This window comes from Paramisgurnus dabryanus, chromosome 10 (assembly GCF_030506205.2).
Source record: "Paramisgurnus dabryanus chromosome 10, PD_genome_1.1, whole genome shotgun sequence".
Lineage (NCBI taxonomy): Eukaryota > Metazoa > Chordata > Actinopteri > Cypriniformes > Cobitidae > Paramisgurnus > Paramisgurnus dabryanus.
Window position 1 is genome coordinate 19,586,648 of NC_133346.1, and position 18,203 is coordinate 19,604,850.

Here is an 18,203-nt window from a genome sequence, read left to right on the forward strand (position 1 = left end):
TGTAGGGCCTAAATATACAGGGCTAATTCTATTTCCTCTTGGAATTAGCCTACATGAAACTTAATACATTTAAACCAGAAGTGGGGTTATAGGGTGTACATGAATAAAATGAATATCTAGTACAGCAGAATGGTGTACTGTACACTTAAGATAAACAGCAGTGTGGAAAGAAACTTGGCAAACCTCACTAACATATATACAGAAAGAAGAGAGTCAACAGCTAAAGGCCGCGTTACAAAATCAAATGATAAATTCCTTTCCTCCTCCATCTGCTCGAGCATTCAGAGAGATAAATAAAACTGTTTTTCTTCACAAGGGCTCAGATGGAGTATTCAGAGAATGGACAGCCGGCATCTCAGAATGTCTGTCATATTCCAAAAGCCCAATGAATGTCTGTCATATTCCAAAAGGCCAGATTGAAACATTTTAATAAAGTCTGACATTCCAGTGTAACCATCAAACATGTTGACAGCGCGCCATCTTTTGCTGGACCGAACTGCAGTCCGTCTGGTTGCAGAAAAACACTTTGACAAAGTACTTCGTCTCGGTGCCAGATGAGCAGAAGCGCATGTACTGGGACACTTTTGTTTTTCGTACCTCACCCGGTATGTGCAGCGGCGTGCTTCCCACCTTTGGCAAGGCTCACGCTCGCTTTTCTTTAAACGTAGAGCAACATCTGAAAGTAATTAACCTAGTTTCACCATCCACGTTGCTCTCTGCAACCGATACACATTTATAGCTGTCTGCTGAATACACAGAGGGTCAACGGGCCTAAAAGTAGCAGTCATGGGAAAGTGAGGCAAAGAGGCGATGTGATTCATCAATCAGGCGGAGAATCAAACCCCATTATGAGTAATGCAAGCTCTGGTCTCACCTGTTGGTCCACATAACATTTTGCAATATGCTTAAATTTGGCAACATTAAAGCATAAATGCTTTTTACGTTTAATCTGGCATGCAATCCAGACCAAAACCTAGCTAAAAGTTTTCTACATAAAATCATTTTGCATAATGTAAAGAATATTTAGTAAAAATTTTACTTTGATAACTTTGAGTTAGATCATGTCAAAAATTTGACTGCTCATAATATCGCAATTAACATAATAAATGATCTGACATAACATCTATACAACTTGAACAACTGTCACAATAAACTAGTTATTCTTGGCACATGATTTCAGATTTTTTTCGGGTTTCCATTACTCAGATGCAAGGAGCGAAGCCTTAACTGGTGTTGTGCACACATACGCACTGGCCTACGTGGCATTCAGCACGTGTTGACTGTATCAGGAGTGGATTCATAGAAAGTGAACAAGGGGAGGAGTTCACTTCTCCCTTAGAAGATTATAAAAGAGTGCTAATGCCGCCCCATCTCTCTATGTCCTAAACAGTTATGTCATTGCCTTTAGGTCATTTTTTTATTCCCTCATTATAAATCCCACGGAGGAGGACTGTTTACCGATTAGTGTAAACCACTGTATTTTTTTTCTGGTGACAAAAGTAGATTTCAAAGGTATCCCAGAGTTTAATTTAACAGTAGATGTCCAAAGGGGAATTGTTTTGCAAGTCAGCGGTTTTGTAGTCTGGCCCTGTTTGTATTATTTTCTTGTAATGGGGTGTTATTTCATTGAGGGCAACACTGAAAAAGAAGCAGAGTTTAGTCTGTAGGTCTGAATTACATGGATAACTGTGTATGCAACAGATAATTTGGACTACATGTACATGCGCACATATTTTGAAATATGTAAACAAAATATATTTGGCAGAACATGTAGTCTACATATGAACTATACTATGCAAAATTATATTTAAGGAAAGCATATTTTCTTAAAGCACTGGGGGTATATGTCTAAATGAAATATGGTCTTCTGATGAAATTATTTTATTTATATATGGACATACTAATTTTGTCTACTTAATCTGCACATGAATGCAATATCTTTTGGGTATAGAGATATACTACCTGTCCAAAACTTTTAAGCAAATATGGTCACCATCTGTCACGTTTGGTATGTGTAACTTTATATCAGGCCTATATACTATAAGTGTAATTCTAGCGCCATCTGATGGTATAAGATATGTCATTGCATTTCTCAAAACATGTCTCAATGTCTGTGTTTTTTATATTGTAAAACACATATTTGTACAGACGGTGCACTATGCAATAATACCATTTATTCTAAACATTTTATATAACTTCATGTTTTTATGACTTTTTTCTATTTTTAAACAGTTTTTATGCCTCTATAGTGTTGTTCTCAATTTATTTTCTCTAAAGCAAAATTATCAGTTGTGAACTGAAAAGTAGTCTTTCTCTTATAATTTGACACAACAAAGTTCACAAAAATGTGCGGCCAGAGTCACTAGTAAAAAGCTACCCCCTCTGTCTAAAGTCTAAATCTTGATTTATGGTATTTATTACTAAGAAGAATGCATACATGTACCGATAAACGAAAAGTGTTTTTATAGACTAAATGCACTGACATGCCATTTTGGATTAAAGCATGCATAATTGTAGTGCAGAATGACGTCATAGAAATCGTGAATCCGTGTTTTTTTTGCGTAAACAAGAGTTTAAGTTTAAAATGCTTATGTCCTACAATAAATGTGCATTTTGTCAATGTTTGTCAAAGTACACTTGATATATTGCTGCTAACATATCCTAACAGCAATAAGCATACCTAAGAGCCTTTTATTCTTACTTGCTGTGGCCCAATATTTTAGTGCTCAAATTAACAATACAAACATTGTTGTTTAATGGAAATACAAACTTTTATTTTAAAAAAATATCTGCGTGTAATAAAAAAAAAAACGTTATAAATAACTATTGACAACATTTACACGGGCCAAAGAGACAAACAATATAACCACATGCTGCACAACAGATCGTTTGTCCAAGAACAGTAACGCTAATATGAATCTGCTCGTTATGAGTCAAGAAATAAAGTCATTCAAGCTGGACTGCCTTTCTTTACAAAGTTTTAGCAACGTTGCGTATCTCTTCTTGTCCTGCAGTCCAGGCAAATGGTGTAATGTGATCTTGTTTGATCCGCTCAGTGATGCGGTTTGACCGGCCAACGTCAAGATCTCGAGCACGAGGTACTCCAGCACACCTGTGAGAAATACCGCCGCTTTCTCCGCCACGGGCTGCGAGTGCTGTTCGGCTAGTGTTTGTTTAATCTCTTCGACAGAGAACAGGAGACCTGCACGTGCTGACAGATCCTTCGTGCATTCCTTTTTCTTCTTCCGCCTCCTCTTTTTCTTCTTAACGATTGACGACAAATATTTAAAGCGGCGAGCGATAAATGTAGTCATTTCTGCGTGCTCATCCAGTTTATTGTTTTTGTGAGAAATGTTCAATTGGTTGAGCTCTGCTGCCCTCCACAGGTTTATAATAATGCTGCGCGTTCTAGCCACGGATTAAGATATTCCCCACCTCATAACCGGAAATAAAGTCTGGATTAACGTTTAAAGTATTTAGTAACATTAAAAAAATAATGTTACTAATGATTAACTGAAGTAAAAACATTTAATATATTTAGTAACATTAAATTAGCGCTGTTCCAAATATTGAGGCTTGACGGTACCCACTGACTTCCATAGTATTGGTTTTGTATATATGTATATATATAATATCAAAACTTTATTTTTTTCTGGACTCAATGCTAAATACATATTTGACTGAAATTAAAAGAAAACCAAGAAAATCGCATTCATGACAATTTATGGTGATTTCATTTCCGTTACACCATTGCCTACAATGACGCTAATGCGGGGTTCCCCTGTTTCAAGATGGCGGCTCTAGTTGACGCATTCGGTCCAATGAACTGCCGTATTCAAGGCGACATCTAGTGTACATATCTATGACCATGTTTGAAAGATTCAATCACAATGCAATGCTAACCACCTTTACAAGCTGTGATTCCAAAGCGGGAGGAATTATGAAAATGTCGGTCTTGCTCACGTCAACAGGCCCAGGAAGTAAAGTGAGTGTTTTTTTAGTGTTTGTTGTAGTCCAAGAAAAGGGATTTACCGGTACGTTGGAGAGGATAACTCGCGTCATCGCTTACTTTGGGGTTTGTACCTTTTGCATATCGTTAACATGCACTTACACACCAAAGGAAATATAAAATCGTGAATCGGACCATAGGAGCACTTCAAGCTTTTTAGCAATTAGAGATAAAGGGATGAGCCTTTTATTTTGTTGGTTTTGATGTGTGGTTGGTATAAATGTTTTCAAACTTACACCTTATCAATATTTTAAAAAGTAGAACTCAGTTGTCAATGAATCAATGGTATATACATTTATTTTTCCATAGGCTAAAAGCAATACACAAAAATAATAAACTGTCACAAACTACAAAATATTTTTCCTGCAATCTGAAAACAAATGAAAGGATATGTATATTTGTATGCAAATTCTTTTTTGGATACATAAATGAAAAAGGTACAATAAATGCTTTAGGGAAGAGAATATAGCCAGAGAAATAGCTGAAACTGCTTATACCAATTGCACCAGAGAAACTACAATCCACAGTCTCCTTTCTGTAGCCTCAAAATGACCTGCCCTTCAATCCAAGTTTAAAGACTTCTGATTGTACACCCCTGTTCTTTGGTTATAATGCTTTTGTACATTGTAAAGGACCTGTCTAAACACCACTGTTTTAGCAGAGGCAGGGAGGATTTGGCCAAGCGAAGTAAAGAAGGCTGATTGTTGTCCCGTGGTGTTAATAGTAGGTCCAGGCGTACCTGCTACACTCTATTTACCTGGAATAATAGAGAAGAATACAGAAAATTTTACTTTCAGACTGAAACTATTATAATCTGTTCATTATATAATTCACTACTGGCAGATTAGATTGTTATTGCCTTGTGCGTTTATTTATCTTTTAAAGCTGACGTAAGTTCTAGGTCCATATATCATAAAAAATATGAGGAATGTTCATTGCATAAATAGTATGTCTGCTCATGACAGAAGCTAGGCAATAGTTTAAAACTGTAAAACTTTATCAAAAAATGCCTTATCTACTTTATGTATTCTTGCTCTGTTGGTTAGTTGTGGTTGTATTTTCCAGCCTGATAAAAAGAACATCGAGTGAGATTGATAGCTTTGGAAAGCATGTTTAATATAAAATCGGGTTACCCTGTCACTCCTGGAGGTCCTCAGGGTCCTGGAGGTCATTAAATTCACCCGGTATCTGATGAGTTAATGAACAGATGTTATACATTTGTGCTCTGATCTGCTTGCATTAAAGACACAAATCAAAATGTTAAAGAGGTTGAAAAACAGAGTACCCTACTGAAAAGACCAGCTAAAACCAGCCTAAGCTAGTTGACTAGTTTTAGGTGATCTCCAAGCATGGTTAAACTGGTGTAGCAAACTGGTTTTGAGGGGTTTTGGACACTTAGCTGGTCTTAGCTGGTCAGGATGAAAGACAAGCTGACCTACCAGCTTAAACAAGCTTGCCTAAGCTGGTTGGCTGGTCTTAGATGGAACTAGCTGGTTCAAGCTGGTCCTCCCTACCTGGCAAAACTGGTCTTAAAAAGTGGCCATAACGGCTCTAAAACCAGCCTGCTACACCATCTTATGCAACTAAAAGCAGACTGGGAGACCAGCTAAAACTAGAGAGCTTAGACTGGTTTTAGCTGGTGTTTTCAGTAGAGCAAAAAATGCCTTGAAGCGAAAGACCCTTGTCTAACCTCATTTCCAAAGTTTGTATTGCTGAGGCCACTGACACCTGAAAGATGAAAAACCAAACGATTTTGACCAGTTTGTTATAATAATAATAATAATAATACAGTACTTGATGTGTGACTATACTACCATAAAACGTAGTACAAGTACATGGTAGGAAGAAGCTAAGGCCCTGTTTATATTAGTGCGATTGACGTATATATTGGCATTTTAAAATGAAAAGCATTCTTATCTATACTGGCATTTCAGAAAAGATCTCTTTAACTTTTTACACAACGTAAATGCGTATTAAACTGACATGCAATTAGTGAAAAAATGTAGAATATAATGGTAAATTTATTTATGAGTTTCTTTTGGAGCCTTACCCGTCACACTCCAAGGTTTGAGATTAAAGGCTGGGATATTTTTACAGTTAATATAATTGGAAGGACTGCTGAAACGGAAGGGATCTTTGGGAACTTTACTGATTCCTGTGTTGTCGCAGATGATGCGTGCCATTGACGCAGATGAAAGTGAGGTTCTTTGTTTTTTGGTAAACACTCCAGGGTTCTCCCACCATAACCTGAACACAGGAGACTTGTGGTTAACCATAAACACATTGGCTGGTCTCATTTACTGAATACATGGGGATCTTTACCTGTCACCCTCACGGATGCGCTGGAACTGCATAGAGATAATGCAGGCAAAAAGAGGGCCAACACGTCCACCGGGTACAAAAGGCTCAGCGACGCCTCCCAGCCAGACATCAATGTTTGCAGGGTTGCCGTAAAGCTGTACAAGCTGGCGTGCCAGTTGAGTGTTGTTCATCACTACAGCCAATTCCCTCTCATTTTTTGGGGTGGAGAGTCCACAGAATTGACGCCATGCATTATAGCCTTATGAGGAACCAAAGATTGATAACTGGACTGTAATTGTTGATCTTTTCAACAGAAACACTTGGTAAGAAAGTTGTGTGTGCACTGTTTTTGGTAAGAGGCCAGTAAGTACCTGGTATACCGTGATCACGGCTTCTTTGCATGTTAAGGGAGGCAAGATCCAAAGCTATGTGGCTTGTAAAGGCAAACAGTTTCTCTCTAACAGCATTCACCATCATGTGATCCTGTGTGTTTAATTTTGCCGGCCGGCCAATCAATCCACGCCTCAGAGGATCTATACCCCCTAAACAAAAAGAAAAGAAAAATCAGAAGTTGTGGATGTTTAAATAAATAAATCTCTTTATGGCAAGTCAGTCCATTAGGCGGCCATCTTGGTGATACCCCAAGCAACTTATGCTTTATGGCAACTGGAATAAAGTGAAGTTCAGGGGTCACCAACCCTCCTCCTGGAGAGCTACCGTCCTGCAGATTTTAGCTTGAACCCCAATCAAACACAGCTGAAGCAGCTAATCAAGGTGTTCAGGGTTGCTTGATAATTACAGACATGTGTTGGAGCTGGGTTAACTAAGCTGGTCATTCTTGCCAGTTCCGCCAGACAAGTCCTGAACAGGATTTCGGGTGCATTCTCCGGAATGGCCACCCTAGTTGTAACTAAAATCTGCAGGATGGTAGCTGTCCAGGAGCAGGGTTGGTTTCACCTGGTGTAGATCATATCTGTTTGATTGAGCTAACTAAAATATTCTAAATACTGAAGGATAAGCTCATTATGAAATTTTCTGTTAAATCACCATTAAAATCAGACAAAAATGATATCATATACTTCAAATTGGTATTTTTAGGCTTGCTCATCTAATGTGCAATCATCATTTGAAATGAAAAAAAAGAATGTTTCTATCAAAAAGACGACAAGCTCTTTTAAGGCATATGTTCCCGTGAGATCAGGCTGGATGTGCTGGTGACTGAGTTTTAACAGCAAGACTTCCTTGGTCAACCAACTTCCACAAAAAAGACCATGCTGGTTAACAAGCTTCACCAACTGTGTTTTGTTGTTTTGTCAGCTAGACACCACCAAACCAGCACTAACCAGTTTGTACCAGAAGAAAAATGTCAATGTTGGTCTAATTTTATCTTTTTTAGCAGGGTGTCCAGGTCCTCTTCATTATTGTCCCTGCTACTGTATACTGCAACACATTTTCTACAATTACAGCATCTATAACTCAGTCTAGAGTATGTACAGTATAACTTACCCTCAAAGACCAACCTCCAGGGTGAAAAGAAGGCCTCAAAAAGGGGCACGTTTGGAAACTGAGGATGGTTCTGGTAGCTTTCATCAAGACGGAATATGATGGGTTGGAGGGCCAGGTGGCCAAAGCGAAATGCTGCAGTGGCAAAAACGTTAGCAATGCTGGGGTCCACTCTCTCATTGTAACCTGGATATGCACCAAAGTGTCTTTTGAAGGCGTCAGGGCCCACAATGAGGGGCAAGTAATATCGAACCACTATCACCTAAAGGAGAATAATTCTTGAATGGATATCTACTAAGAAAATACATACTTTTCATTTGTCAATAGATTATTTATTCTTTACCTGTTGGTAGGCACCCACAATTTTTCGTGTCTCCTGAAAGAGGGTTTCACTACTCCAACTTGGGTTAAGTACACGGAGGGCACGAGCCAATCGGTTGTGCTCCCTCATGAATAATGTATGTAATGAGGTAAGGGCAATGTTCTCGTCAACACGAACATCACCTACACACAAAGTAATTGCATTAGAAGAAGATACATAATGCAAGACTACATAAAACTAAATTTATGTAAAAGCAACTGACCTGCAGTAAAGCAAGGCACCTCTGTCAGACTCGTATCATTGAGTGTTTTCCCACGTGTGGCACACAGGTTGCTCTTTACGCTGCTAAAGGGTAGGAGCTCTCGTCCATTATCACGGTACTGATTGTTGACACGTAGCAGACCTTCATCGTTGGTCAGGTCACGCAGGTCTTTCGCCAGTCCGTCGTCCGACCCGTAAACCTGTCCGGCATCTAGAAAAGCTGTCAGAGCGTTGATCTGTTCCCGAACATTGGCTGAACCTCCAAACATATAGGCAGTGTTCCCCGAACCACAGGCAGGTGATGATCGGAAAACTGGGATGCAGGAGTTAGGACTCAGACGGGGGTCTGTTTTTGGAACCTTTTAGGGAGTTCAGATATATTAAATAGCATGATATACCTACAAGAGAATGGAGAGGTCAAGCAAGACATTGAGTTACCTGGATTGGGAAACAGGGTTCAGAATGCTCACAGCTCTGGTCACAGTTAAGGCCATTGCTGAAGGATTTAATGCTTGGTGAAGAGGGTGTAAAAGTCAAATCATGGTCGACCCACTGTCCGAAGATGGTGAGTATAAAGGTTAACTCACGATCACTGGTTACATCGGCATCTGCAGTGCTCAGAATACGATTGGAAACCAGTCTGACCTGCAATCATTGTCAGAGACAAAATTTAAAGCCTGGTAATAGATTGCTTAAGTATATTTTAGTTATTTATTTATAATTGTCTCCATCCTACCAGGGGCAATGCTGCACCGTTGTACCGTTTGTTTGGGTTCCACCCCTTGGGCTGTGAGACATTATCCTCATATTGAGAAGGCAGCCAACGGGCGAAAGGGGTGTTAGATGCACCAAGCAGTGGGTTCCTCCTATCGATTAAACATTTTACTGATTAGCTAGGTAAACTGAGGGGTGAACTCACTACAAAATAATACACTTTACTTTCAAAGGTGATAGTGGTGCATCATTGATGAGTTCATGTGTTTATGTGAGCTAATGAGATGCAATCTAACATGAACCGAGGAGCTAATGATGCAAGGTTGTCTAATACAAGTGCACAAAATACTTGCACAAAATGCCACAACTGTGAATTCACTCGTAAGACTTAAAGCTGCAATCTGCAACTTTTGGTTCTATATCGCCATCATTGTCTGAAACATAAAACTGCAAGCTACTTTATGTACTTAATATTCAATATACTTTACTAGTTCTCCTGTGCATTCAGGCCTTAATGATGAATGGTAAACGAACTTGGCTTTCTGTCCTCGAAGGGAGGTCTGTACCTGAGCTCTGAACCTTCAGAGAGAGCGAACCTGGGGCTGGGGCTCGAGCCCCAAGTTCAACCCCCTGTAATAGAATTGCAAAGAGGAAGAAAGAGAGCAGTGAAGGAGGAGATGGGGAGGAGGCCTGAAGGCTGCCTTATATAAGCCCATGATGAACATGATCATTGACAGGCCTGAATGTTACGGCTCCTCCCGAACCTACGTTTAGAACTACAATTAATATGCAATATAATATACATACCTATATTTTTAGTGGTGTATAAACCCTTACATAATGAACTGTATTGTTTTTTATTACCCTAGAATGAGCCGTTTTTATCTACTTGAATTACGGGTCACCTTATGTGGAAGTCGCCATTTTGCACCGGCATGTTTCTATAGTAGCCCCAAATGGAAAAACTGCTCTACAGCGCGCGATTCATCACTATGTTGTCTCAGACGACGACATATTTTGCTATCGTAGGTTCTTTATGGATTTTGAAAGGGATGGGTAATTGTTGGATCAAGTCGTTGGTTGCAATTTCTAATCTCACCACTAGATGCCTACACACAGCACCTTTAAATAGGTCGAGTGGATGATGTCAAATGACATTATCTGCTAAATCGTACCTGACGACTTTTGAACCCAGATTTTTTTGTACTTGCACAATAATTGATTTTTGTTTATATTTAACAAAAAAGAGTTACAGATTGCTTTAAAGAATTACACAGAATAAGGAGTCCAGAACTGACCGATTGTTGCATACATTGGTGGCAGTCCGATACTTGTTTATGAGGGGAGTTGTCCTACAAGATGGAGGCCGGGTTTGAGCAGAACAACCGGTCAGACGCATGATGGTGTTAAGCTCTTCAGGAGTAAGCAAGTCTAAGTGAAAAAATACATTGATAGTTGTAAGCATGGAACACTAGATGGAGCTGATCTGAGGTCAGTGAAAGGTGCTTAATTTATACTTGTAGCATTAATGGATCTCTTGTGTGCATGATGAGTTTTCTCAGCGATCAGTCTCAGCGTTTGTGCCATGTAGTCTGCGGCTCTCACAGCTTCACGTGTTTTTCGAACCGGCTGTTTCAGCAGACGAAGTTTGTCCGAAGGTTTGATCACATCTTTGCGCACCCTTGCTAAACTCCTAGAATTGGGGAGAATTGTAAAAATAAAGATCATTGATTGGCATGAAGGTAAAGGAATGCTTTTTTGAAAACTTTACTCACTCATCCCGAGAATATTTGTAGGCAGAATCAACAATTTTTTTTGCTTCCTCAAATGATTCCAGAATGATTTGTCTTCCAGCACTTTCTTCATTTGCTAAAAATATAATGACATTAGACTTACACAGTCAATGAATAAATCTAGTAAAACAATAACTTATTTTTCTTTAGATGAATGAGCTGCTAGTATAAATGACTGATGACTGATATCTTGCAAACACATTATACAAATATTTGACCCTGGACCACAAAACCAGTCATAAGATGTATAAATAAGCTACCATTGATTTAGAAATGGTATATGATATGATAATATTTGGTCAAGATGCAACTGTTTGAAAATCTGGAATGTGACGGTGAAAGTTTAAAAAAGTTTATAGCAACACATATTAGTAATGATAAATACATTTTTGGTATCTATACAGTAGGAAATTCATAGAATATCTCCATAAAACATGATCTATACTTAAAATCCTAATGATTTTTGGCATTAAAGTCTATAATTTTCATCCATACAATGTATTGTTGTCTATTGTTACAAATATACGCATGCGACTTATGACTTGTTTTGTGGTCCAAGGTCACATATACACAAATGTAATTGCACTTACCTAAAGCATATGATGTTAAGGCACAACAGCTCACCACAAAAAGAAAAGTGTGCAGATTCATCTCTAACACAAATATTGAGACATTTAGTTATTAGCTTACTTACCAACACAAAACACTTTAAATGTTAGATTGGTGTCAGCTCATTTAATGCAATTTTATGCATTCAAACACTAAATCATTCATTTTAATATTTAGTTTTCATTTACTTTAATGCATTTGTCAGTCACTTTATCCATGCATTTAAGTTATAAATTTTATTATGTGTGTCGAACCCACACTGAAAAAAATTATTCATTCAATTTACTCATTTTTTTTTTAAGGTAAGTGGTTGCAATTTAACAAAAAAGTAAAGCAAAATAAAATGAAAAACTTTAATTATAAATTGATTGCAACCACTTACCTTAAAAAATTAAGTAAATTGAATGAATCATTTTTTTCAGTGCATTATGTTTGAACCCATGATGCACTGCTAATTTAATGCACTACCAATTAAGCTACTGTTAAAAATGAAATGAGCATAGTAGAAAAAGCATTTAGTTTTGCATAACTAAGACCTTCAAACAAAAAACCTCCCTTAACAAATGTATCAGTATCATATTTGTTTAAAAAAGACAGAATTCACACAAAAAGCTTTAAAAAAGCTATTAATATATAGCTATTAAATCTAATACAACTAACATGCCTGCCCTACTTCTGATTAAAATTAATTCAAATTAAGCATTATAACGATAAAAAGCAGATAAATAATAAAAAAAGAAAGCGATAACATTTCTCACTTGTGTATCAAATGTGTTGATCTCAAGGTCTTGATTCCAGTGTGTTGTATACTGTCTATTGATGGAGCGGCTGAGTTTTTATATCATCCCTCATCCTTATATGGTTGGGGGAAGTAAAAAGTTAATTTCCTTCTTCCTTCTGACATTGAGAGCTATTACAATGTGTGTTGTTTGTTTTATTTGTCTACGTGAGTTGACATTGACATTTATACACAGGAACGTAAAGAAATAGATTCACTGTAAAACAATTAACTTAACTCAAACCATTTAAGTAAACCGGTTGCATTAGACCATTTAAGTTTTAAAACACATAGATTTCAGTACTGTGAACTTGAGTCATGTGAAAATATGCACTTATATTTAAGTAGTGTGAACTTAAATATAAGTGCATAACTTCATATGATTCAATTTGTTTAAGTTCACAGTACTCAAATGTATGTGTTTTAAAACTAATGCAACCGGTTTACTTAAAATTTGAGTTGAGTTAACTTTTAGGTTTTACAGTGTTGGAGCACAGCAACATGTGAACCGTATTAAGACACATCATTAATATTAATATCATGATATATAGTACAGTAGTGATTCATATTATATATAAATGTACACATATACAAATATAACAATGTGAAATACATTAATACAAGTTTAAAACATTATAGTTATGAATGAACAATCATTTACACAGGGTAGCCTTCACAGAGCCTGGCAAGGGCTGAAGAGTATGGCAGCAGTCAATGGTGAATCCCTTACCACCAAGCATATCCAGATTGCAGGGAATACTTTAACATCTCTCCCTAATGACCACAATTCATTCTTTACAAGATTTGAGTCTGACAATTCCACCCAAGTGGAAAACTGAAAGACCAAAGTAAATTCTTCACCTGGACCAGACAATATCTGTGGCCGAACCTAAAGAAACTCAGCTCTGGAAATGTTCTACAGTCATTCCGATACCCCAAAAGAGTCAAGAAAACCTTGACTATGTTTACCATTGCTACATTGAAAGTGTTATTTCATTCTCCATTGTATGCTGGCTTAATTAATCAGAAATTGTTTGGAACGCATTGTCAACATTTGCTAAAAAATCATTGGACTTCTTATTAGAGCTCTTTCTTTCGTGAATGAGCAGCAAATGTTAAGGTTAGCGTGAAGGATCATGCAAGATCCTTCAAATGTTTTATTTTCTGTTTTTGAGTGGCTTCGTCAGGAAGACGTCTGCGTTGCCCAATTTGTAGAACGCAAAGGAGGCAGGTAGGGGAGATTGGGGTTGGTTGTCATAATTTTTACTCATGCATGATTTTCTCATCTTCAAAAAATCTTTCAGCAGTAATTCCTACATGAAATGAAAACTTGGGGTCTTGGCTTTCAATGTCTATACTTTTTATTTTTAGAATGTGTTGCAACAGGAAGTAATTAATCATTAGATTAAGATTAAGACAACCATACAACCAAGCCCATCACAGGATTGGTTGTCATGGGGTATGGGTGTCCCAGTTTATGAATGCATTGTTTCCTACTTGATTCACATTGCTGTGTTGTGTGTATGTGTGTGTGTGTCAGTGGGCGTGACCGGCACGTACCTGATCATCTCGGTCCCTGTGTCACCAGCCCAACTGCAATCCTTTCATATATCATCTGTGTTTAAAATAAACAACCTTACTTGCATTTGCTTCCTGTATTCATTCCTGACAATGGGGTTGGTTGTCCCTATAGAGGTTCAATAGAATTTCAGTAATACATTCCGATCTGAAAAGATAATGTGTAACTTTTTAGTTTTTAAGCTAGAAACTGCAAATAAGTTTTAATACCACCCCTATGATAGTTGTCATCAATGCCCCTTATGTTTAAAAAATGGGATTAAAGTGGGTGATCAGTTACTTGAATTGTCTACTGTGTTGAGAAATAAAATAAATTATTTTCTTTATTATCGTTTCATTATGTAAGTTGCCTAACTGCAAACAAAAACAAACAAACAAACAAACAAACAAACAGACAAACAGTCTCAAAAGGTCTACACTGTAAAAAGTCATTCTGTAGGCTTGTAGATATTATGAAATTGAATATGTAAACTTTATTTAATAAAATTAATTTCATGTAGTTTGGTGATTTTTTTTGTGTTAAAATTACTTAAAAATGACTGGAATAAAAACAACTTATTGTTTTTGTGAAGGATTTAGCTATTCTTATTGTGTACCTGCGTATAGTGAATACTGAATAAATCCAACGTAATAAAAATGAGCTGTTTTAAATTACAAACCATTTCAGGTTAATATGCAGGTCGTGAGCGCTGACCAGATGGATTTAGGAAATATTACTGTTATTGTGCCACAATTCAAAGTTTTGAAAGCATTTCAGTCGAGATTGTATGTTTTTAAAGCAAGAATCTGCAGTAGGTTTATAAAGATATCGTCTATTTTAACATTTCCTTCGAGTCTTTGGCGATGGGAGCGGGCGCTCAGCGCTCATGTATACCGCACAACGGCGCCTCACCTCAGCCAGTCTTGCTGAAAATCACCGCTGGCTGTGACGTCAATGTAGTGTTTAAACTGTGGATAAAATTAATTTTGGGTCAATTTAATGGGCAATCTTTGGTTTTATAAGTCTATAAGCAGTGTTATAATTTGTTTGTAATTTCTAAATATTATTTACAATAAGGATTAATATGAACTGGGTTTGGACGTAACTTCAGCTGTTTGAAAAGTACTTGCGCCCTCGCGAGTTTCTTAATATGAAGGTTGCAACCTTAGGAGGTCGCATTTCTAGGATGCATTCGTCATCAAGACTGTCCTATATCAGAATATTAACAAGTTGACTTTTATTCTTAGTTAATCGTTAATTGATGTAATATGCGAATGACTTGCGAATGTAATACTTAACCATTAAACCAGGCTTAATGGCGTATGCAGTCTGCATATGTCACCTCCGCAGTCTGCACCCTTTGGATTCAGAAATGGCCTGCGATTGGTGGTTCAGCTGTAACTCATTTTAAGTGTTAGAAAAACTGACCAATCATATTGTTCCTCTGAATGGGTGGGTTCTCTTCACTATCACTAACAACCTGTAACCCGTAAATCACGACTTCAAGACCACGACTCACGACTCTGAACTGGTAGTACATTGATCTAGTACGAGTTCACGGGTGGGGAGTCACGGTTTGACTGCCGTTCCAGTGCACTTTCACAGGTAGAAGGTTGTAAAAACACGGGTTAGAGGCTGCCTGGAACGCATACTCCCAGTTCAGAGTCGTAAGTCGTGGTTTTGAAGTCGTAATTCACTCTTACTGGAGTTTTCTGCTGCCCACCGAAACTTTTAGCATTACTCAGGGGAAAAGTAACGTTATTCATTTAATTCCACAAAAGGTGAGGAAGATATTAAATGTATAAGTTATCTTTTTAAAATGTTTAAGCTTTATATATGATGTAAAATTAACATATTTTTATTATTATTATTATTAATAATTTTGCGACACATTAACTAAATTGTGTGTTCATGAAGGCCTGTACTGCAGTTTCCTGCAGACAACGTGAAACAATGCCACAAACTCAGATGAACTCCATTGCACATATCTTCCAGTTTTCTTCAAAACATTTTAATATACAAGCTTAATGTGTGGATTATTTCAATATTCAAGCTGTAAAAATTTATAAAGGTTTTAAGGCATATTTGCTGTTTAATGTTACAGGATAATGATGAAGAGGCGGGACTTGAGCAGCTTGTGATGGCTGTAATTGTAAAGAATGGATCTTCTAGGAGTGGCAGCCCAAGGGATGCTGGAATTGTTATCGAGGCCTTAAAGGTGTTCCCAGGGCATGTTTTATCCTCATTGGATTGGATTGGATCTATGCATTGAATCTCCAGTATCCCAGGCATCTTTTGAGGTGTTTCAGAAACTTTTCTTGGAGCTGGATTCTTCAAAGTTTATAAACTGATTACAGTAAGTCTAAACTGCGGCCTGATGTTCTGGGTGTGAATCAATGTAGCAGAACACAAACGTGGAACCTTTTGTAGTCGGGAAATGTGGACGGTTTTCTTTAAAGACTGTAAAATACTTTTTGAAGTGTACACTGTTACAAATACACCATTAAAAATGAGATGATTTCCTGCTCTTTGGACTGCAATAAAATAAGAATTGATTCATCTTTGTCTGTCATTCTGAAATCAGATATAAGACTCATTAAAAATAATAATATTAATGGCTAAATTTTAAATCATGATGTTAAATGAAAATAGTATAATTGAATAGTATTTATTGTATAGTGCTAGGTCTTTGTCCTGTATACCAATATTTTTGTTTAAATTTAAATTAATTTCTAATTGCAAATAGCAGTTTGTCTTTTTGAATAGATTAATATTAAGGAGTTAATTGAGTAAATCTAACTCAATTTTTATTTGTTGAATTAATTTATGATATTGCTTGTAATCTGTTGCCACAATATTATTGAGTAGAAATGGCATAATTTTTTTATTGTATAGTGCTAGATCTTTGTCTACTAGTATACCCAATATTTTTGTTTAAATTAAAAAAAAAAATTTAATTGCAAATTGCAGTTTGTCTTTTTGAATAGGTTAATATTAAGGAGTTTATTGAGTAAATCTAACTAAATTTTTATTTATTGAATGTAATTAATGATATTGCTTGTAATCTATTGCGAAATTTTTATTGAGTAGATATGGCATATTATTTTTGTACAGTAGACATGTCCAATACTCACGCTACAGTATGAGACAACCATCCCCAACTGACTTCTTGACAAACATGCTAAGCTAGCTGCCACATGGCTTTAACTTGATAGCTAAAAGATGACTGAAAATAGTCACCTCTTCTTGTTGTGCAGCGTTTTTTGCCACACATTTTCCTTCCCACAGACTTCCCACTGAGGTGCCTTGATACAGCACTCTGGGAACAGCCTATTCGTTCAGAAATTTCTTTCTGTGTCTTACCCTCTTGCTTGAGGGTGTCAATAGTCCCTTTCACACATACAGTCTTTACTGGTAATTTACTGGTAAATTGCAGTTAACATGTCATGTGTGAACAGAACCTTTCCGGTAAATCAGTGCTCCCAATTTACCAGTAAGACAGGTTGTAAGATTAACGGTAATTTGCCGGTAAGCGCTGTGTGTGAACGAAAAATATAGCATTACCGGCATTTAGATGACGTCAGACCGCGCTGACAGATCGGGGGGCCAATCAGAAAGTTTTTTATACAGGTGACGCAGACTGTTTACGGACGTTTCCACACACATGTTGCTTAAAAGTCGAGCACACCTGAAGTTAACATCCACATGTCTTCACCAAAGTTGTTTAAAACAGCTTACCATCTAATTGCCAAATTGCCGACGTCCTTAGCACACCATCTGTGAAGCCTAATGTGCAAACGCGCAGGTTCCGTTTGACGCCGCCTAACGCAATGTTGTTTGGTCACGAGCAACTTCGCGACCGTTTGCCACAGATGTGAAAACAACAAAATACGGACCGTGGATATTAAGTCATAACCCGCCGTTTACAAATACGACACGGACGGAGCTCGCCGGCCGCGCGCCACAGGTAACTTCCGCTTTCTCTCCGAATTTACCGGTATTTTGATACTGATGTGTGAATGATGTCTTACTGGTAAAAAGACGGAATGTCACTGCATGTGTGAACAGCACATTTTTGTATTTACTGGTAAATTCATTCTGGTAAATTCATGGTAATTTACCAGAATTACTGTGTGAAAGAGGCTATTGATGGCCTTCTGGACAGCAGTCAGGTCGGCAGTCCCATAATTGCGGTTTTGAGTAATGAACCAGGATGGGAGTTTCTTAAAAAAGCCTCAGGAATATTTTGCGGGTGTTTAGAGTTAATTAGTTGATTCAGATGTTAGGTTAATAGCTGGTTTAGAGAACCTTTTCATGATATGCTAATTTTTTTGAGATAGGAATTTGGGGTTTTC

At 37.4% G+C, this 18,203-nt stretch overlaps 1 protein-coding gene across 1 annotated transcript; it reads right to left on the reverse strand.

Annotated features, from left to right (window-relative positions):
• Positions 1-4,290: 4,290 nt before the first annotated feature.
• Positions 4,291-12,345, reverse strand: LOC135779638 (myeloperoxidase-like). The gene is made up of 16 exons (XM_065290426.2): positions 12,271-12,345; positions 11,494-11,556; positions 10,886-10,979; positions 10,628-10,803; positions 10,409-10,541; positions 9,133-9,262; positions 8,835-9,041; positions 8,398-8,755; positions 8,157-8,317; positions 7,817-8,075; positions 6,682-6,852; positions 6,332-6,569; positions 6,060-6,256; positions 5,700-5,737; positions 5,143-5,197; positions 4,291-4,766 (listed from the first exon to the last, which is right to left on the reverse strand). The coding sequence occupies exons 2-15, from the start codon at positions 11,552-11,554 to the stop codon at positions 5,147-5,149; spliced, it is 2,274 nt and encodes a 757-aa protein (XP_065146498.1). The 5' UTR covers positions 11,555-11,556; positions 12,271-12,345; the 3' UTR covers positions 4,291-4,766; positions 5,143-5,146.
• Between the last annotated feature and the right edge of the window lie 5,858 nt (positions 12,346-18,203).

What these genes read in the sequence shown, in the direction of transcription:
- LOC135779638 (XM_065290426.2), bottom strand. Translation starts at nt 11,554, where the DNA reads ATGAATCTGCACACTTTTCTTTTTGTGGTGAGCTGTTGTGCCTTAACA. An exon ending in ACCAATGTATGCAACAATCG is followed by an intron (nt 9,263 to 10,408) that starts GTCAGTTCTGGA and finishes TTTAATCGATAG; the next exon opens with GAGGAACCCACTGCTTGGTG. An exon ending in AACCCTGTTTCCCAATCCAG is followed by an intron (nt 8,756 to 8,834) that starts GTAACTCAATGT and finishes ACTCCCTAAAAG; the next exon opens with GTTCCAAAAACAGACCCCCG.